Raw genomic sequence first — 22,919 nt, 5'->3', positions numbered from 1 at the left:
GAAAGGTCCACAGGGCAGAGAGATCAGGTTTTCTTTGGGATTTGCATATGCGCCTCAGGGCCTGAGCTCTGCCCTTCCCCTTTTTATGTTCACCAGAACTCCAAAAATCCTCCGCTTTTATTTTGGAGTTTTTCGTGTTGTTTTTTTTCTATGCCTGTCTCCTCTCTGTTGGGCTGGCTGCTCTCAGATTCTCTGGTGTCTGGTCTCAGTCTATCTATGGTTGGAGTTTGGATCAGTAGAATGAGTTTCCGATAAGGGCTGCTACTGCAGTTCTCCCTTCTCCTTCCCGGAGCTGACAGCCCCTCCTCCCATGGGACTGAGCCTGGCAGGTAGGGGCGTGGGTCCCCTGGCCCCAAAAACTTACAGATTTCGCTGATCTCAGCAGTTCCACGTTTTCATGAGTGTTGTATGAAGTATGCCCAAAGTCAGATTGCTCTGTGGTGTCCATTCCACGCAGTTCCTGGCTTTCTACGTACTTTCCTGGAGGAGTAACTAAAACATACAGCTCACCAGTCCGCCATCTTGCCACCAATGTTCTTTTACTCAATTCAAACTTAAGTATGTTGGACATCTTGTTACCACAAACAGAGTGTACCAAGATTAGTTAGTTGACTGAACATGAATTAGAAATTTTAAGAAGAATAAAAAGTCCAAATCAGAAAAATTCCAAAAAATTTACCAATATGCTTAAAGATGTACAAAAGGATACGGAACTGACTCTGGTCTAAGATTAAACTAACGTGTGGAAAAAACAGCAACTGAGAAGATGCGTTCTAAACCAATTCATCATTTCAACCAAAATGCTTTGGATCAAATTGCCTGCCCAGGGCCTTTGGTCTCAACATGTTTGGAATGATTGGTGGTGCTTGGAAGGCTGTCTTTTACACAACCTTAGCATCAAAATCTATAGCCTGCTGACCTGGCTCTGAGAAACACATCTAAGTATGGTGCTCTGGGCTCCTACTGCCTAGGAGTAGAGTTCAGGGCATTTATTCCCTAAGGCCTAGCTTCCAGAAATTTTATCCTTGGAAACATGGCAGTTAGCTCAAAATGTTCATGGCCTCTTTTGCTGGTTTCCTTCCTCCCTCATGTTGCATCTATGAGGCAAAAGGCAAAACTCCTGCTGCGGGTTGCCAAGAGGAGCAATTGTCCATGGACTGTACTGGAATTGCTCCCTCACTAGGGATACCCTCAAGGGTCGCTGAGATCTTCAATCAGAGTGGCCTAAATCCCAGTGGGATGCCAGGGAGCAGGGTCTAGACTCTAGACTGAGACAATAATTATCTTGGCTTTCAAGGCAGCTTTGAGGATCAAACTCAAGTCCATTTGTCCCAGCTGCTCACCTAACCCAAGCCCCTCTATGCGGACAGACATAACTGTAACTGCCCTCAGAAAGACACTGGACACCGTTGAAGATAAACATCCTCATCAAGCTATGTACATGCAAGCATGGAGAGGTGGTGTTCGCTCATTTTCCACCATACGTTTTCTTTCTGATTTGCCCTTACCTCGGTAGAGAGTCAATCATTCACTAGGACTCCCCAAGCACTTCTCTGTGTTTCTGCTTAAATCTCCTATCGGATCTAATGCTTGCCTATTCCCTTGTTGCCTGGGATTACACAAAAAAGTGCTATTTGGGAAGAAAATGTTTTCAGACATGGAAGCAGAAGCACCTACCCTGCCCAAACTGTAAGAATGACATGCAATCTATCTTTTCCCCCAGTCCTAAGTTAAGTGAGTATATATCTGTCATAGTCAAGGCTAAGGGGTTCATCAGGTTTCTGTCATTCCTGCAGGGGTCTGAAGGCTCGTCATAAGGACATTGGGAGATTTGCACAGCCTACTCTAATCTCAAGGTGGTTACTATCTTTGCCCATTATCTTCTTCCACTGACCTCATTCTCCCAGGATCGGCTTTTTGGGGGGTATGGATCTTTAATTTCTAGGGCACCTATGACCTCCATTGTATCTAAGAATGGATACCTTCTCAATAGGCCCTTGGTCAGTATAAGCATATTGTGATGCCACTTGGCAATTTGGACAGCACCTTGCAGGGCCTTCTATACTCATGTGCATTTTACCAAGCAGATGCTTACTTTGTTCAGCCTCAATGTCTTCTGAACCGAATTATTCAGCAAGGAAGGGAAGAGGGAAACAAGAAAGGAAGGGAGGGAGTAAGGAAAGAAGGGAGGGAGAGAAAAGGAAGGGAAGTAGGGAAGAATGGAAGGAGGAAAACAAAGTTTTTGAAAAAACATTTACACTTTCTACTTGCAAAGTATTGTATTTTCAGCTCTCTTCTATTCATTTAAATAGTGTGTCTTGATTTATAGTGGGTCACATTTAGCAAGTAGAAACTAGAATTTTAAAATTGAGTCTATTTTGACTAAAAAGAGAAAATATTAAAGTTCATAAAACTGATAAGGATAAATATTTTTGGTGAAACATTTGTTTCAATTGCATAGATTATAGATCTATGTTGTTACATATTTGACTAACGGACAGCTATATCTACTTACCCATGCTATATGTATTTCACATACAACTCATCATATCCCTTCCCTCAAAGTATTCTTTTTCACAGGTACTATAGTTTATGTTTTTCACTTTTCTTACTTTCATGCTTCATACCATTTCACTTGATGCCATTTTTGGCTTCCATACCATGCTAACCAAAGGCTAATCCCAACCAACCCTCATGCTCAATTTAAGCTTCTGAAAATCCAATCTAATAAAGTGTACCAGGCCTAGAAGATGAGTTCAGTTTTGCACACAGTTTGTTCTCCTCTCCATTCCATAATCTGCCACTATCATGAATATTTTAACATCTGTATGGTTGACTGATTCAATACCACAGGTTCACAATGTTTTGCCTATCCCTTCTCCCAACACAAAATATAATACATCACATATTTATGCCATCTTGCTTTTTTTATTTTTAAGCATACTACATCTCAGGGATCTTTCAATATCATTATATAGAGCTGCCCCCCGCCTCCTTTTTTTATGGAGTTGCAAAGTATTCATTGGGCTGATGTAACAGTTTATTTATCTAATCTTCTACTAATGGACATTTGGGTTGTTTCTAGTCTTACATGATTAAAAAAAAATGCTTCAATGAATAACCTTGTACATTCATCATTTTTTTTTTCCAACATCATTTCTTATATGTGCAGTATATATGTAGGATAAATTCCCAGAAGTGAGATTACCTGGTCAAAAAGATAAATGGATTTGTGATTTTGATATATGCTGTCAAATTATGTGTAATAGTGATTGTGCCATTCTGTACTGTCACCAGAAATGTCACAAGAGTGCTTTCTTTCCCATAGACTCATCAACAGAGCATGCTGTCAAACTTTTGGACTTTTGCTAATCTGATAGGCAAGAAAAGGTAAGTCAGGGTAGTTTTAATCTGCATTTCTCTTATCATGAGTGAGGTTGAACATTTTTTCATATGTTAAAGACAAGTTGCAGCCCTTACCTTAGACTGTTCATACTGTTTGTGTATTTTCTTCTGGGCTGTTGGTTTCTTATTGATTTATAGAAGCGTTTTATAGATTAGAGAGATTACCCTTTTTGTTAGAGTGGCAAATGTTTCTCTCCAATGCTATTTATCTTTTTACTTATTATTATTTTGTACTAGGAAAAATTTTTGTGTTTGTGTGTATGTTGAATGTATGGGTCTTTTCTTTTATGGCTTCTGGGTTTTGAATCATAGTCAGAAAGGACTTCCCCACCCCAAGATTATAAAAAATTTCTCCCACATTTTCTTCCAGGTCTCTTTTGGCTTCATGTTTAATATTTAAATCTCAGATTCCTTTGAGGTTTATCTTCATTTAAAGTGTAAGGTATGGCTTCTCTTCCCAGATGGCTAACCACCATTTATGAAAAGGCCCACCTTTTCCCCACTGATATGAAATAATTAATGGCTTTATCATATACCAAGTTTCTGTATAGAAAATTTCTAGATTTTCTACATTGTTCAGCTGATCTGATGTGTTCTAATTACCGAGATCTTATTGTATATTTTTGTAAGAATAATCCCCTTTATTGTTTTTCATTTTCAGTTTTCTTGATTATTCTTATGTTTCTGTTTTTTCATATTAACTTTAAAATGAACTTTTCTAGATCACCCAAAATCTTGTAGGCACTTTTTATGGGATTACATTACATATATAAATTAATGTAGGGTCACTGACAGCTTGGTATGTTTTCCCATTTATTCCATTTTATTTCTGTATCTTTCAGAAGCATTTAAAAATTTTCCTTATGTAGGTGTTGCAATTTCTTGTTACATGCTTTTTCCCAGTTTATTCCTAGAAATTCTGTCTTTTTAGTTGCTATAAGTGGGCTCTTCTCTTCCCCTCACTCTATCTCAACAATCTATTTACATGGCTACACAGTTATACTCGGCAACTTCACTGCTCCACATAAGCAATTTCAAATGTCACACTCTCTGCCCCAATAAGTGGTCTCATGCCCTTTTTCACACTCTACCTGCTTTCTGACTTCATCTAGACTCCAGTTCTTTGACTTTTCCTTCGTCTTCTAGTTTTCAGTTCTCTTAAGGCCTCAGTTCACTTCCTGTTGCTTCTTGTACTCTGTATCAAATCACTTAACTAAAACTTTCCCACATCTTCCTCCTTTAGTCTCACTAGTTTAATAAGTCCCTAACCTAGGCTCTATTAACATCACAGGAGAAATGGTTTACCCATGCAAATTAGAAACCACAAATCATGGGGCAAAATCTCATTTGGGCCCTCAAGGCTGTTTGTTCCTTTACTCGTCTTTGGTTAGCTTCCATTAATCTTAGCTGTAACCGATGCTCCCCCAATCCCTTGAATGTCAGAAAATGAAATCCGAATGCTGAAATCAGGTGCCAGAGGCAAAGAATCATAGAGTGGGAACTAGATAGAGATGGGGTAGGTTAGCCTGGCTTAATGGGCCAGAGTGAACACCCAACTCAGTATCTGGCACATAGTTAACAGGCACCCAAATATCTGCTGAAATTAATCAGAAAGAGCATCGTAGATGGTGGGTATTTCTTCTTCTGGTTGGGAAATCCCACTATTTAATGGGATGCTTTAAAAGCACATAGTATTAAGCCAACAGATTCATGGTTTGAAATATCTAAAGTGACAGCATAACATTCATAAGCAAACATTTAATCTAGACCAGTAAAATGTGGGAAGAGAATGTGGGTGAAATACTGGGGCTAGAAATGTGGAAACAGGAAACTGACATAGAAAGCCTATTTAAAAGCATTGTACTGCAGAGTGGAACACCAAGTCATAGCAATACATGACAAAGGAAGAAGAGGAGGTAGTAAAAGAAAAGGTAGAGTTATAGGAGAGTGGCTCAAAGAGACAAGAATGATGTGGATCACAAGCCAGGGTGGAGGAGAATTTCAAGAAGGCCAAGTCATCACAATCAAACGCAACAAAATCATGGGAGACAACTGAAAAAGACACTGTATTTGATGGGAAGGAAGCTAGTAGCAAGCTCCAAGGGAAAAATTTTAATAGCCCATGAAGAGTTTTGAAGAAAAAAAATGGAAAGAAAATGATATGTGGAGATTTGCAGTATCAAGGTATTTATGGATGTTCAAATCAAAAAACTCCAAAATCTTTTTTTATTGTGAAAATTTTTTTATAATAAGCATACATTTTATGTTCAATCAGAAAAAAAAAAGAAGACCATGTCCACTTTGGAAAAAAAATCAAATATGAACTGAATTTTTAAAAGGGCCTTAGTATTCTTTAAATTCCAGTGGACGATTTTTGGAGCATATTCACTTGAGTATTTCAAAAGTGACTGTTTCCCCACTGTGGGCAGTAAATGCCCAAATGCTGGCTTCTCACCTGGACGTGTGTCTAGTGGGCTTCCGCTTTCCATCATCCACTGTTCCTCTTCTTCCAGTTGAGTGATCACCTCTGGCTTATAAAGTTGATGCCCTGTTCACAGGGAAAATGTATGTCTTAGGAGTTTATATTGAGAACAAAACTCTCTCTCAGAATTCATTTCCAACCCTTTTAGTCTATAGAGCCTTGGAATTTGGAAAGATGAGACTTCAGACTGCAAAATAAAGCTACTTTTCTCAAACTCAATGAAGTCTGAGTTTCACTTGAGGAGAAAGGGTAGGAAACAATGGTTTCTGTCCCCAAAACTATTAGCATTCTTCTGTCTTGGCCTAAACTACATTCATAGGAGCTTTGAAGGCTTTTACTACTTGAGGAAATAAATCTATTTGTATGGTTACCAATGTCACAGGGACACCACCTTACCCAATGCGACCAGATTACTGTAGTTCTCCAGCATCACATCTCTGTATAGATTCTTCTGAGCAGGGTACAGCTGGTCCCACTCCTCTCTGGTGAAGTTTACGGCCACGTCCTGGAAGGTCACTGATTCCTGAAACATCAAGCACATCTCTGTTCAGCCAGAAACCCTTCTGACAGGAATATCCTCAGGAGTAGAAGTGAAAGTAAGCACTGGACAAAGGTTAGATTGTCTAAGTAGTTGTGCTAAGAGTCCTCTGGGTTCTGAGTAATCCAGGTAAAAACAGAAAACAATTAGGTACCTGTCTTTCTATTATCTTTCAAGATAGATAAAAACATGTAAGAAATAATCCTTGCCTTTAAGATTTTTATAATTCGTTACAGGGGAAAGAATCTATTCATCTCATCTAAACAATGAAAAAACTGTATATGAGAAAATGCTACAAGATTTCAGAAATTAAAGAGTTCAGGATGTGTTAAAACAATAAAGGTAGATATCAAGGAGGTGGATCTCATGTGGGTCCTTAATAGATTTTAGAACTCTGTACAGAAGAGGACATAGGATATTGCAGTGGGTAAAGGGGGAAAAAAAGGCAGCAAGGACAAATAGGTTGACAGTAGCAGATATATGACATGTTGGGATCAGAAGAAACTTCATTGTCTCAGGCAGGTGTTTCAAATAAAAAAGGGTGATCTGTAAATTTCCCCACTGTCAATGCTTCTTAAATAACCCTTAGCTGTAGAGACACAGAGAGTCACACACACACTCTATATACACTTTCCCCTTCTCCCTAATCCTTATCACCCCAAATGGGTACAATAACATCTCACTTCTTCAGAATGGTGGAGTGCGGTGTTCCAAATAAGTGCTTTTCCCTTTAAGTTAAGATTTAATATTTAAGTACCATATCAGGGCTTTAAATTAATTTTCATGCTTTGATAATAAATCTGTCTGAAATGGACCAATCCAATGACACAGACAATCTAGAGATGAAATAGTGAAGCAAGTAGTAGCTCAATAATTTATCCAAGGACATACAGCTAGTAAGTAGCAGCAACAGGATTTGATCATAGATGTCTTATTTTAAAGCCTGTGCTCTTTCCATTATAAAGTAAAGTCCTTCCTGCTTCTCCGAATATCTTCCCTCTTGTGATTTTTCTTTCTAATTTCCATTCAACTTTCCCTTTGCTTAAGGGCAGCACCAATGGTACTTTCAGCAGAGGTGAGGAAAACTATGAATCATAGTTTACATTCTTTAATATCCACATCTGTAGTTCTTTTTGGCTGTTTTAATCAGTAGCTTCTCTTTCCTTCTGTACCTTCTAATGACTACCTTGCACTGGTTAGCTGTTTCTTCTAGTCTCTTTTTCCCCCTTCTTTCATACTGTTATTTGAATTTAACTTTTGGATAGGTAATTGCTTTAGTTTCCTAGCTGCTAAAACAAATACCATACAGTGGATTGGCTTACACAACAGGGATTTATTGGCTCACAGTTTTGAGGCCAGGAGAAGTCCAAGATCCAGGCATCAGCAAGGCGATACTTTCTCCCTGAAGACTGTGCATTCCAGGGCTGGCTGTTGAGCAATCCTTGGGTCTTGGCTTTTCTGTCATGTGGCAATGCACATGGTGGCTGTCTTCTCCCTTGTTTGCTGGGTTCATTTGACTTCCAGCTTCTTTCCCTGTGGCTTTCTCTAAGAGGCCTCCATTAATGGGATTTTGACCCATCTTGATGCACTGGACACACCTTAACTAAAAATAACATCTTCAAAATGTCCTATTTACAATGGGTTCATGTCCATAGGAATGGATTAAGATTAAGAACATGCTTTTCTGGGTACATAACTACAAGTCACCACAGTAACATATTACTATGGCTTAGTAACAAAAACATATTAAAAATATATAGTAGAAAATATGTCTCTTAGGCTTCTTCCCTTTCTGTCCTGCTCCTATTACCCAAAAGATAATCACTGCTTTTAGTTTTTAATGTATATTTTTCAGAACTCTTTATGCAAATATGAATATTGATTCTTATTTCCTCTCCACATTTTTTTTTTTACCACAAAGGTAACATATTTTATACAGTTTTTTAAAAACAGTTTTATCACACACTATACAATCCATCCTAAGTGTGCAATCAATGGCTCCTGGTATAATCACATATGCATTCACCACTATGTCAGTATGAAAACATTCTCATTTCTCCTGAAGAAAAAAATCCCATACCCCTAGTATCTCCCTATCATTGACATTTAGCTTTAGTATAGTGCCTTTGTTACAATTAATGAAAGAATATTACAATATTACTGTTAACTATAGACCTAAGTTTACATTAATTGTATTTTTTCCCATATAACACTCTATTATTAACACCTTGTAATAGTGCATCTGTTCTAGTTCAGGTAAGAATTCTCCTATATTTATATAATTAACCAACATCATTGTCCACTCTGAGTTTCACTAAGTTATACAGTCCAGTTTTTATCCTCTAGCTTTCATTCTGGTGACATACACGACTCTAGCCTTCCTCTTTCAACAATACTCACACTCAGCTTTGTTAATTACAATTACAATATTGTGTTACCATCACACAGTATTATAAAATTCATTTCCAAATCTTTACAATGAACCTTATTGAACATTCTGTACTCCTTGGTCATCAATTGCCCAATCTCTGTCCACTTTCTATCTCCAGTAAAACCTATGTTTTTGAATTTAATTCTCAGAGTTTGCTCGTTATAGTTAGCTCATATTAGTGAGACCATACCACATTTGTTCTTCTGTTTCTGGCTCACTTCACTCAACATAATGTCCTAAGGTTCATTCACCTCACTGCATGCCTCATGACTTCATTCCTTTCTGCCGCTGCATAATACTCCATCGTATACATACACCGCAGTTCTCCCTTCAGCTCATCATGCGACGGACCTTGGGCTGCCTACATCCATTGGCAATCATGAATAACACCGCCATAAACACCGGTATGCAAATGTCTATTCATGTCCTTGCTTTTAGTTCTTCTGTGTATATACCTAGTAACAGGACCCTACACTTAGCTTCCTGTATACAACGTTTTTTAACCTAGCTCTAAATCCTGGAGATCTTTCCATATCAGACTTTTTACAACATAGAGCATTCCTCATTATTGTTTTTAAACTTTAAAAAACTTTGACATAATTTCAGACTTAGAGGAAAGTTCATACGAATAGTAAAAGACACTCCCCGTTCCCCACTTTTCCTCCTTCTCACATTCTCTCTCTCTCTCTCCACACACACACACACACACAGACACATATAATTTACATATATTTGCATTATATGTTTTTTTTTCTGGACTGTTTAAGTTTGCAGATATGATGCTTCTTTACCCCTAAATATTTTGTTGTTTATTTCTACAAAGAAATCTCTAACATAACCACTACACAGTGATCAAAATCAGGACATTAACACTGATATAGTAGTGTTGTCTAACCTACAGATCTTATTCCGATTTCACCAATTCTCCCAATAATATCCTTCATAATAAAAGAAAACTGAAGATCATGCACTGCATTCCATTATCTTGTATCTTTATTTTCCTCTAATCTGGAAAAGTTCCTAAGCCTTTGTATTGCATAACATTGACATTTTGAAAAGTACAGGCTATTTTTATTTTGTAGAGTAAACCTCAATTTGTATTTGTGTGATGTTTCCTCATGACTAGACCCAGGTTATGCACAGGAACAGCATAGAAGTGATGCTGAGTTTTTCTCATGAATCGTAACAGGACACACATGTGGGTGACTAGTCCCATTAGTGGCAATAACTGATAATTTGGTTAAGCTGGTATTTATCAGTATATTCCAGTGGAAAATTGCTACTTTGTTTTGTGTAATTAATACGTATCTTGTGAGGAGAGTCTTTGAGACTGGAAATATCTTGCTCTTTTTCAAACTTTCATCCACCAGTTTCAGTATCCACTGATGAGTCTTGCTTGAGTCTATTATAATTATGTTGGTTGCCAGATGGTGTTTTTCTTCCTACATCATTCCTTTTATGCATATTAGTTGGCCTTCCTCTGTGATTCAGAGGTTTCCCTTTTCACTCATTCATTCGAGTGTAGATTTAAGGATTCTTACTTTACTCAATAGGTTACAATCCTTTACTGTCACTTTTTATTTTAATACTCAAAGTGTCCTAGATTTGGCCAGTGAGTGCCCCTGTAAGCTCCTGTGTTCTTTTGACATGTCCCTATCATTCTTTAGCACTCCTTTACTTTTTGGAACAGAGATATTCCAGGTTCATCTTGTGTTTTCGCTCCCCTATACCTGGAATCAGCCATTTCTCCTAGGATCTCTGGCTCCTTTTAATGAAGAATAGTATTTAGAAACCAAGTTCTGGATCGGGGCACCAGGTGTGTTCACTGCTACCAGAGTGTTACTGCTTCTACACCCTCTCTGGGAAATCATAAATACATAAAATGAGGAGTGAATATGTGAACACACATACACATCTATAATGAGTTATGTATATGTGAACAGAGAAACCTACATCTCTATATCCAGCTATATGTATTAAAACCCACGAGTCCACACAGATACCTTCAGTCTAATCTAACATGGCAGGGTTCATCCTATCCTTTTCTCTTTCCATATCTGTAATTCCCTTGGCTAACCACAATGCATTTATTTGCTCAATTTTAGAATGTAAAAAAAGTTGTTTCAGTGCTACTAACACATGCCTCAGCACAAAAGCAGCCTAGGAATTAAGAGTTCAGTATTTAGAGTTCTTTTGTCTTTAGCCTGAGGGCACACAGTCCAACTATGTTCAAAATTACAGGGCAGATTCTTTTTTTCTTTCTTTTTTCTTTTTTGGTTCCTCCTTCAGTGTAGTTATGTTAGTCATTTGAATATAGTTTGGTTCACTTCCGTTTGTATTCAATTTTATCACTTCCCCATTCCATCCTTTTGATATTAATTTCTTATTGTGAGTATATGAAACATTAATATGGTTCCAAAGTCATGACTTTGACATTATTTAGAAAAGTATCATCCCCTCACCCCTCTTATTCCCTCTCTTTTTCACCCCATTCCATGTCCTGTAGGTAGCCAGTCTCATAAGGCTCAAGTTTATCCCTCAGGTGTCTCTATTTGCTCAAATGAGCAGGTACACGCGCACACACACACCCCCACACATTAGTTCTCCTTTCTTACGCAAAAGTAGCATACTATAGATACTCTTTGCCCTTGGATTTTTTCACTTAATTTATCCTGGAAATTCTTCTACATCAGTTCATAGTTATCTTCCTCATTGTTCTTTTTTTTTTTTTACATCTGCATGGTGCCTTGTGTGGATGCACCACAATTTATTTAACTAGTCAACTTGACAGACATTTTGGCTGCTTCCACTTTTTTGCTATTACAAATAATGCTGCAATGAATCATTGTATGTATATTATTTTGCACATGCAGAAATCTACCTATAGATCCAATTCTTCAAATCAGAAAGGCTGGTAAAAGAGTATGTGAATCTGTGATTCTGGATATTGCCAAACTGAACTCCAGAGGGGCTGTATCAATTTACATTCTGTAACATTTATCTATTGCTATACAATAAACTACCCCAAAATTTAGTGGTTCAAACCAGTAACAATCATTTATTTTGCTCAAAAAATCTGTAACTTGGGCAGGACTAATAGCTCATCTCTGTTCCACATGGTTTCAGCTGGGTTGGCTGTAGGAACAATTTTTAGGATGGCTCGTTCACATGGCTGGCTAGTTGGTGCCGGCTGTCAGCTGGGAGCTCAGCCAGGGGCCTTAGTCCCTTTCTGTATGGGCCTCTCCATAGGCTGCTTGAGCTTCTTCATGGCATGGTGGCTGGATCCTAATAACAAGATTCCCAAGAGAACCATCTTTTATAATAGCTTTGGAAGTCACATAGTTTCACTTCCACAGTAGTTCCAAGTCTGCCCAGATTCAAGGGGAGGGAACCCAGGCCCTCATCTCTTGATGTGAAGAGTTTCCAATCCACATTGTAAGAGGAGCCTGTGAGATGGCAGATTTTATGCCATTTTTGAGAAATACAATCTGCCACAATCTACCCTCTGGTCATCAAAATTCACATCCCTTCCACATGTGAAACACACTCATCTTCCCCAAGATCCCTAAGTATCATCTCATTATGGCATCAGCTCGAAGTCCAGTACCTTGTCATGTAAATCAGGTCCACTTGCAGATGAGGATACTGGAGTAAAGTTCCTTGGGTGTGATTACTTCTGTACAGATGCTTGAATGTGGTTTCTCTCAATAAGACCTGTGAACTAAATAAATAGTTATTTGGCTCCTCTGTCCACTCCCTACAAAAGACAATGGTGGGAGAGGTGTGATGGTTAGGTTCATGTGTCAACTTGGCCAGGTAATGGTGCCCAGGTGTCTGGTGAAGCAAGCACTGGCCTAACCATCACTGGAAGGACATTTGTGACTGGTTAACAAATGAGAAGACTAGTTTATTAAATCATCAGTCAATTGACTGCCTTACATCAATGAAGGGCATGACTTCCGCAATGAGAGAATTCAATCAGCTGGATTTAATCCAATCATTGAAGACTCTTTTTTTTAAAAAAATTCAGCTTTATTGAGATGTATTCACACACCATACAATCATCCATGGTGTGAACAGTACCATCATATAGTTGTGCATTCATTACCCCAATCTATTTTTGAACATTTTCCTTACACCAGAAAGAATAAAAATAAGAATAAAAAGTAAAAATAAAAAAGAATACACAAATCATCCCCTCCCATCCCACCCTATTTTTCATTTAGTTTTTGTCCCCATTTTTCTACTCATCCATCCATACGCTGGATAAAGGAAGAGTGATCCACAAGGATTTTACAATCACACTCCCTTTTAAGGGAGAAGAGAGAGAACCTTCACTTCTTTGGCTAGCCAGCATCTCCTGGGGAGTTCATTGAACACCTTCATTGGAGTTTCCAGTTTGTTGCCTGCCCTATGGAATTTGGACTTACACATCCCCACAGTTGTGTGAACACTATTATAAAATCTCATAGTTACAGATATCTCCTGCTGGTTCTATTTGCCTAGAGAACCCTAACTAACACAAGAGGCAAAGGGATAAACACTACAGACACTCCCATTCAAGTAACAGCAGTCCATAGAAATTCTAAAATCAGTCAAGCTGGCCACATGTTGTCAATTCCTTGATTAGTGCCCAGTGTTATTCCCTAAGAGTTTTTCTCTGGGATTTGTGGCTCCACACTCTGGACTCTTGGTTCTGAACAATGAGAAATCTTCCCTTTCCATAAAAGATAGCCTGTGTTTGTAGCCTTCCTTCTGCTTGTATCATTTCTGTTCCTTTTCAGTCTAAGTTGATACAAATTCTTTAAAAACTCTGGGGGCTTTTTTAGCAATTCATAATCCACTCCAGTATACAAATCTCACATCCACAAATTTCTCTGAGATAAGCCCTTCTTTACCCTGGGTTCCCTATAAAATTGTTATGGGACAACACCTTAAAGACTCTTACAAACTCTGTGTTTAATAGAGATGATCTTCAAGGCACACTCTTAAGATCCTTACAGGGTCTTTTGTCTGCTGAAAGATGCTATGAGGCCTTGCCTTAGGTCCTTCTGAAGCTGTAACAAAGAATCATACAGTTCCACCTGGATTTGATCTTTGGCCTGAGACCTTCTCTTAATTTAAGTACTGTTTGTCGTTTGGAGAAATGGGAAGGGGAAACAGTTTTAACTATTTTCAAACCCACCCAGTCCTGGTTCCTTTATATTTAACAGCTCTTCTTTTTTAAGCTTCTCTATCTCCTTTTACATTTTATGTAAGCAGCCAGAAGCCAGGTGACATTTTTAGTCTTCTATCCGAAAATCTCAACTAGATGATTGAGTTCACTAAGTATTTTCCATGTTACTGCAGGTGACAATGTTGCCCAATATTTCCGCTGTTACCAAGGTACCCTTTCTTCCAGCTTCCAATAACATTTTCCTTACTATCCATTAATCCTGGATTGACGGCTTCCTCAAGGTCATTTAGCCTTCCTCTAATTCTCTTTGATGCCCTTTTTGATTTCACTAACAATGTCCTCTTTCCAGCTTCTGCCTATTGCTCAGTTCCAAAGCCAATGCCATACTTTCTAGGTTTTTGTTTGGGTAACACCCCACTTCCAGGCATCAAAATTTGTAATAGTTATTTATTGTTGTATAACAAATCACATCAAAACATTGGGGGCTTAAAACAACAATCATTTACTTTGCTCACAAATCTGTAATCTGAGCAAGATTTAGCCAGGACAGTTTGCCTCTGATCCGTGTGTGTTCTGATTTGCTAATGCTGCCAGAATGCAAAACACCAGAAATGGATTAGCTTTTAATAAAGGGAGTTTATCTGGTTACAAAGTTATAGTCTTAAGGCCATAAAGAGTCCAAGGTAAGGCATCAACAAAGGGTACCTTCACTGGAGAAAGGCTGGAAAACCTCTGTTAGCTGGAAAGGTACGTGGCTGGTGTCTGCTTGCTCCCAGGTTGCGTTTCAAAATGGCATTCTCCAAAGTGCATCAGCTTCCAACAGCCATCTTCAAAATGTCTGTCTCAGCTCCAGCTAGCTGTGAGCTCCTTCTCTCTGAGCTTTCATAGAGCTCCAGTGAACTAATCAAGGCCCATGCTGAATGGGCAGGGCCACACCTCCACAGAAATTATCTAATCAGAGTTATCACCTAGAGTTGGGTGGGTCACATCTCCACGGACAGAACCTAATCCAAAGGTTCCAACTTAATCAACACTAATATGTCTGCCCCTACAAGAATGCATTAAGGAATATGGCTTTTTCTGGGGGACATAATATATACAAACAGGCACAATATGGCAGCAGCTGGGAAGGCGTGACTGGGGATGGGAGGGTCCATTTTCAAGTTGGCTCACTCACAAGGCTGGCAGTTTGGTGTTGGCTATCAGCTAGGAGCTCAGCCAGGGCTGTGGGCCTCAGTTCTTCATGTGGGCCTCTCCATGGACTGGCTGTTGGGCTTCTTCATGGCTGGATTTGGAGCAAGCATCCCAGGAGAATAAGGTGGAAGTTGTATTGCCTTTTATGATCTGCCTTGAAATTCACATAGGTTCTACCAGTCACAGGCTTACCCAGATTCAATGGAGGGAACACAGACCCCTATGTCTTTTGATGAGATAAGTGTTGTCACATTGTAAAGAAAGCATTTGGCATGGGAGATATTTTGCCATTTCTCTGAAAATACAATCTGCCACACATTCACACAAGCAATGTAAGAGAGTGCCTGTTTCCCCCCAACAGAATATGTTATCAAGCTTGAGGAAAATATCGAACATGTGGCCAACAGCAAGTGTGGTGATTAAATACCAAGCTTTCTCTGGTTTTATTTTATATTTCCTCTTGTTATGAGTGCAGATGAGCATTTTTCTTGTTTGAGATCTGCTTACCTTTTCTTTTCCGTGAACTGTCTTTTTATGTTGTTTTTACATTTTTCTGTTGGATTCTTAATCTCTTACTTAGAGAAACCTTTTACATGTTAGAAAAGATTAGCCCTAATTTAAGTGGCAAATGGTTTTCTCATTTTGACATTTATCTTTTAACTTTGCTTATTTCTTTATTTTTTTTTGTCATGTAGATTTTTTTTTTTTAAATTCTTAGGGAGATGAATCCATCAATCTTTCACTTTATGGCTTCTGGATTATTAGTCATAATTAGAAAATCTTTCCTTGATGAAGGTTATAAAGGAATTCTCCCATCTTTTTCTTCTAGGACTTTTATGGTTTTATTTTCCCATTTAACTCTTTGATCCATCTGAAGATTATTCTGATGTAAGTTCTGAGGTATGGATCCAACTTAACCTTTTTTTCGGATGGTACCCCAGAAGTCCCAAATCAATTACTGACTGAACTGTCTTTTTACCACTGTTTGAGATGCCACCTTTATCACATACTAAATTCCTCATCAGTTAAACACATATTTATTTAGTGCTTCCTATGCGCCAAGTGTGCACTTGAGATATTTAAGTAATCAAAAGAGACTAAACTCCCTGCCCTTATCAAGCTTACATTCTAGGAGGGGAAAGTAGTCAATAAACAATTAACATGGTAATTGGGTAAATTATATATTATGTTAGAAGTTAAAGAAGATTAGAATAACAGAGTTTGTGAATGTGGGGGTGGGACAGTTGCAATTTTAAATAGGGTGATCAGGGAAGACATTGTTGAGGAGGTGGCATTTGAAAAACGATTTGAAGGTACTGAGGTACAAAGGCCCTAAGAATGTGCTTGGCATGTTCAAGGAAGAAGAATGAGGCCAGGATGGCTAGTGTGGTGTGAGTAATGGGGAGTAAAGGAAATGATGAGATCAGAGAGGTAACAGCAGTGCATGCTTATGACTGTTTAGGCCATCATAAGGACTTGTCAGCCTATATAAGCTTATCATAAATCATCAGCCTATAGACGGCATTCAAAGCTATGAGACTGGATGAGCTCACTAATGGAGTATACATAGAGAAGAGGACCAAAGCCTGAGTCCAGGGTGTCCCAACATTAAGACGAATCAGCAAAGGAGGCTGGGAAGGAGTAACCAGTAAGGTAGGAGGAAAAACATATGATCCAGCAGTGAAGGGACCATTGATGCTATAGCATAGAGGACAATTATACAACCAACATCCTTGCCTAAGTGAGAGAGCATAGGCTCTGGAGCACATGAGAAGCAGTAGCTTTTAGTAGATGGGAAGGCAGGCTATTTCAGTGCTATTGCTGGCAGGTGGGTAGATGAGGTTATGGAAGTCTGCTGCAATTCTCTTCTGATTCCTTAAAATTCCTACATGTATTTAGATCTATTTCTGGATTTTCTGGTTCTATTTTCTATTCTACTAGTTTCTCTATGCATAATCTCACATGAGTTTTATTATTTGAGGCTTCATAATATATCTTAATACTACCTGGTAGTGTTAGTGCCCCCTTATTGTTCTACTTTTCTTTTTTTTTTCATTTTTATTGAGATTCTTCAGATACCATACAATTATCCAAAGATCCAAAGTGTACAATCACTTGCCCCTGGGTACCCTCATACAGCTGTGCATCCATCACCACACTTAATTTTTTTTTTAATTTTTTTGTTCAATTTTTAGAAACTTTCCATTACTCCAGACAAGAAATAAAGTGAAAGATGAAAAAAGAAAAAAAGAAAAGGAAACTCTAATTCTCCCCTATCCCTAACCAACCCCCCTCAATTGCTGACTCATAGTATTGGTATAGTACATTTGTTACTGTTTATGAAAGAACATTGAAATACTATTAACTGTAGTATATTGTTTGCAGTAGGTATATATTTCTTCCCTATATGTCCTTCTATTAACTTCTAATTGTATTGTCATACATTTGTTCTGGTTCATGGAAGCGATTTCTAGTATTTGTACAGTTGATCATGGACATTGCCCACCACAGGATTCAGTTTTATACATTCCCATCTTTTGACCTCCAACTTTCCTTCTGGTGACACATATGACTCTAAGCTTCCCCTTTCCACCTCATTCACACACCATTCGGCGCTGTTAGTTACTCTCACATCTTGCTACCAACACCCCTGTTCATTTCCAAACATTTAAGTGCATCCTAATTGACCATTCTGCTCATACTAAGCAACCACTCCCCACTCTTAAGCCTCGTCCTATATCTTGGTACCTTATACCTTATATTTCATGTCTATGAGTTTACATGTTATAATTAGTTCCTATCAGTGAGACCCTGCAATAATTGTCCTTATGTGTCTGGCTTATTTCACTCAGTATATTGTCCTCAAGGTTTTGCCATCAACCCATTTTTTTTTTAATATGGTTTTGTTCACTCACCATACATTCCATCCCAAGTAAATAATCAATGGTTCTCTGCAAGGTCATACATTTATGTGTTCACCACCTTCACCACTATCTATATAAGGGCATCTACATTTCTTCCACGAGGCAGGAGGGAGAGTCAAAGAAGGTAGAGAGGCAAAAGAAAGAGGAAAAAAAAAATGACAGCTAGGAAGCAGCAAAAGGAAAAATAACCTTAAATCAAAGTAGAATAAAGAATCAGACAATACCACCAATGTCAAGTGTCTAACATGCCTCCCCTATCCCCCTCTCTTATCTGCATTCACCTTGGTATATCACCTTTGTTACATTAAAGGAAGCATAATACAATGATTCTATTAGTTACAGTCTCTAGTTCATGCTGATTGCATCCCTCCTCCAATGCCTCCCCACTTTTAACACCTTGCAAGGTTGACATTTGCTTGTTCTCCCTCGTAAAAGAACATATTTGTACATTTTATCACAATTGTTGAATACTCTAGATTTCACCATGTTACATAGTCCCAGTCTTTATCTTTCCTCCTTTCTACTGGTGTCTCACATGCTCCCCACCTTCCTCTCTCAACCGTATTCATAGTTATCTTTGTTCAGTGTACTTACACTGTTGTGCTACCATCTGCCAAAACTGTGTTCCAAACCACGCACTCCTGTCTTCTACCACCCTGTAGTGCTCCCTTTAGTATTTCCTGTAGGGCAGGTGTCTTGTTCACAAAGTCTGTCATTGTCTGTTTGTCAGAAAATATTTTGAGCTCTCCCTCATATTTGAAGGACAGCTTTGCTGGATATAGGATTCTTGGTTGGCAGTTTTTCTCTTTCAGTATCTTAAACATATCACACCACTTCCTTCTTGCCTCCATGGTTTCTGCTGAGAGATCCGCACATAGTCTTATTAAGCTTCCTTTGTATGTAATGGATTGCTTTTCTCTTGCTGCTTTCAGGATTCTCTCTTTGTCTTTGACATTTGATAATCTGATTTTTTTTTATTAAATTCAGTTTTATTGAAATACATTCACACACCATACAATCATCCATGGTATACAATCCACTGTCCACAGTATGATAACATAGTTATGCGTTCATCACCACAATCTATCTCTGAACATTTTCCTCACATCAGAAAGGACCAGAACAAGAACAAAAAACAAAAGTGAAAAAAAACACCCAAATCATCCCCCCATCCCACCCCATTTGTCCTCCAGTTTCTATCCCCATTCCTCCACTCATCCATACACTAGATAAAGGTGGTGTGATCCACAAGGTCTTCACAATCACACTGTCACCCCTTGTAATCTACATTATTATATAATTGTCTTCAGGAGTCCAGACTGCTGGGTTGGAGTTTGGTAGTTTTAGGTATTTGCTTCTAGCTATTCCAATACATTAAAGCCTAAGAGGTGTTATCTATATAGTGCATAAGAATGTCCACCAGAGTGACCTCTCGACTCCATTTGGAATCTCTCAGCCACTGAAACTATTTTGTCTCATTTTGCATCCCCCTTTTGGTCAAGAAGATACTCTCAGTCCCATGATGCCGGGTCCACATTCATCCCTGGGAGTCATACTCTGCGTTGCCAGGGAGATTTACACCCCTGGGAGTTGGGTCCCACGTAGGGGGGAGGGCAGCGAGTTCACCTGTCAAGATGGCTCAGTTAGAGAGAGAGAGGGCCACATCTGAGCAACAAAGAGGTACTCGGGGAGACTCTTAGGCACCATTACATACAACTTTAGACTCTCCTTTGTGGTAATGAGCTTCATAAGGGCAAGTCCCATGCTCGAGGGCTCAGCACATCAAACCGCCAGTCCCAATGTTTGTGACAACATACGCTAGGGGATCAGCATCTCAAAGTTTAGAGATAGGACTTACAATTCAGGGATAGAGTTAACTGCTGTAAGAGCTTACAATCTAGGGACTATTACAATTATTGTGTTAGGCTATGTTCTAAGATTCAATTCTGAGTTTACACATTGTAGTTAGTCCATATTGGTGAGGCATCATCCCTCTCACCATGTTTTCTCCAACACTTTTACTCCTATATATATATTTTCCTACAATTTTTATAGAGTTATATTCACATACCATACATTTATCCACAGTGTACATTCAGTTGTTCATGGTATCATCATAAAGTTGTACATTTATCACCACAATCAGCATCTGAACATACTGGATAATCTGATTAAGTGTCTTGGCGTAGGCCTATTCATATCTCTTCTGTTTGGAGTACACTGCGCTTCCTGGATCTGTAATTTCATGTCTTTCATAAGAGATGGGAAATTTTCATTAATTATTTCCTCTATTATTGCTTCTGCCCCTTTTCCCTTCTCCTCTCCTTCTGTGACACCAATGATACGTACATTATTGTACTTTGTTTCATCCTTGAGTTCCCAGAGACGTTGCTCATATTTTTTCATTCTTTTCTCCATCTGCTCCTTTGCGTGTAGGCTTTCAGGTGTTTTGTTCTCCAGTTCCTGAGTGTTTTCTTCTGCCTCTTGAGACCTGCTGTTGTATGTTTCCATTGTGTCTTTCATCTCTTGTGTTGTGCCTTTCATTTCCATAGATTCTACTAGTAGTTTTTTTGAACTTTTGATTTCTGCCATATATATGCCCAGTGTTTCCTTTACAGCCTCTATCTCTTTTGCAATATCTTCTCTAAACTTTTTGATTTGATTTAGCATTAGTTGTTTAAATTCCTGTATCTCAATTGAAGGGTACGTTTGTTCCTTTGACTGGGCCATAACTTTGTTTTTCTTAGTGTAGGTTGTAATTTTCTGTTGTCTAGGCATGGTTTCCTTGGTTATCCAAATCAGGTTTTCCCAGACCAGAACAGGCTCAGGTCCCAGAGGGAAGAAATATTCAGTATCTGGTTTCCTTGAGGGTGTGTCTTAGAAAATTGCTCCACCCTGTGATGCCTCAGGTCACTGTGATTTTCTGCTCAGCAGGTGATGCCTGTTAGCCTATAATTCTTGACTGGTGTGAGGAGGTATGGCCGTGTTTCCCCAGGCTCTGGGGTCTGGTTCTGAATGGAAAGGGCCCCACCCCTTTCCTCCTAGAGAAGACAGACCCCCCAGGTGGAGGTCATTAGCATTTCAATGGTCTCTCTCTCTGCTTGTGCTGTCTCCACCCTTCCCCAGAGTCACAGCCCTGGAAACTGAAAATGCCTGGGGCTTTCTCCACTGAGCTGAAAAAGAAACAGATAGTCCCCTTCAGACACAGTCCAAGGTGACCCTCCGGCTCTCCAAGGTCAGTCATCACCCAAAGCCTCTGTCTGTTTTTTGGGGATTCGTACGTGTAGTGAGCAGTTCACACTCACTACTTAAAACCCCAGTTGGAGCTCAGCTGAGCTATATTCGCTTGCTGGGAGAGAGCTTCTCTCTGGCACCATGAGGCTTTGCAGCTCGGGCTATGGGGGAGGGGGTCTCGTGACTTGGATCCACAGGTTTTACTTACAGATTTTATGCTGTGTTCTTGGGCATTCCTCCCAATTCAGGTTGGTGTATGATGAGTGGATGGTCTTGTTTGTCCCCTTGCAGTTATTCTGGATTATTTACTAGTTGTTTCTGGTTTTTTGTAGTTGTTCCAGGGGGACTACTTAGCTTCCACTCCTCTCTATGCCGCCATCTTGCCCAACTCCCTGTTCTACTTTTCTTGATCAATTACACTCTGGCATCTGATCCAAGAACTCTACCTCTGGCAATAGACTTAAAAAAGTCTTTCCTCACTGGTTTATGTGAAATGGCATATCCGATTTTTCCTCCTATAGCATGTTGTTTTCCTCCCCTGTATCCTCCCCTGGTAGTTCTTCTTCTTCCTATTAAGGTGCTCCTCAGGGGCTTATTCTCATTCTGTTTGTCTTCCTTACCTAGGAGTTGGGAATCATGAAACAGAGACAACAGTCTATGAACAAATAGACTTTGTCTTTATTTAGCTGGCTCATAACAGTTTTCAAGTGTTAAATTACTTAAATCAACAACCATGCAAGAAAATTTTCAAGGCAAGACACAGGTCCAAATTTCCTGAGCAGTGGGATCTTCTTTTCAAGGCTTCACTCTAACTTAAAACTATGGCAGAAAGATCAGTTGGCAGGCAAACACATGGAGAAAAAATTCTTTTAGTGAGGTTGCAGAGAGTGAACTGGTGGTGATATCATGGACAGGTCAGGTATTGGGAAAACAGTTGGTAAGGATGTCACTTCTTTTTTGTATTAGGCCCAGAAATTTTGGAGGTAATGAAAGAAGAAATGGGACTGGGAGTTATAAGTGGTTAAAACGTGATGGGCCTCTTTCCCCAGCATGCTTATATTGTCCTGTATTCTCTATTCTACTTGTGTTTTCTTCCTCTCTGGTCTTTCTCTCCTTCTTTCTTCCTGTCTACAAGGTATGCCCTTTCTCAGTCCCTTACCAATCAGTCTGTCATTTAATGAAACCTAGAAAAATATTTTTCTTTAATATCTCCAATGTGTTCCTTCCTTCTCAATCCCATAAATCTCACTGTAAGGCCCTCATTACTTACTGAGGCACTTGTAATAGACTTCCCTTTTAAGCCTTTCAAACTTTGTAAGTATAATCTTTTCAAAATATGACTGACCTTTTAATTCCTAGGATATTCAGGCTGCAAAGGGTTAAGATATAATTGGAGAAAAGGATGAAGGGCTGACCACCCTTTCAAGAAATTTACTGCTTATGTGAAAAGGGAAACAGGGTAGAAGATTCTTTTAAGGCAAAAACAGGCCTGAAAGGAGCCAGAAGAAAAAAAATAATTAATGTGAGATTTATGA

The 22,919-nt window shown here is 39.0% G+C and overlaps 1 protein-coding gene across 2 annotated transcripts in view; it reads right to left on the bottom strand.

The window, feature by feature from the left end:
- The window catches only part of ZNF713 (zinc finger protein 713), a 53,729-nt gene that overhangs the window by 11,009 nt on the left and 19,801 nt on the right, over positions 1-22,919 (bottom strand). For both annotated transcript variants that reach the window (XM_037815102.1, XM_037815103.1), the window contains 2 exons: positions 6,284-6,410; positions 5,861-5,953 (listed from right to left, as the gene is read on the bottom strand). In XM_037815102.1, the coding sequence (XP_037671030.1) occupies positions 5,861-5,953; positions 6,284-6,410 (220 nt within the window). The remainder of the gene's footprint in view (positions 1-5,860; positions 5,954-6,283; positions 6,411-22,919) is intronic.

Source organism: Choloepus didactylus, chromosome 21 (assembly GCF_015220235.1).
Source record: "Choloepus didactylus isolate mChoDid1 chromosome 21, mChoDid1.pri, whole genome shotgun sequence".
Classification (NCBI taxonomy): domain Eukaryota; kingdom Metazoa; phylum Chordata; class Mammalia; order Pilosa; family Megalonychidae; genus Choloepus; species Choloepus didactylus.
The sequence above is the reverse complement of the archived record's forward strand: the minus strand, read 5'-3'. Positions and strand labels throughout refer to the sequence as shown.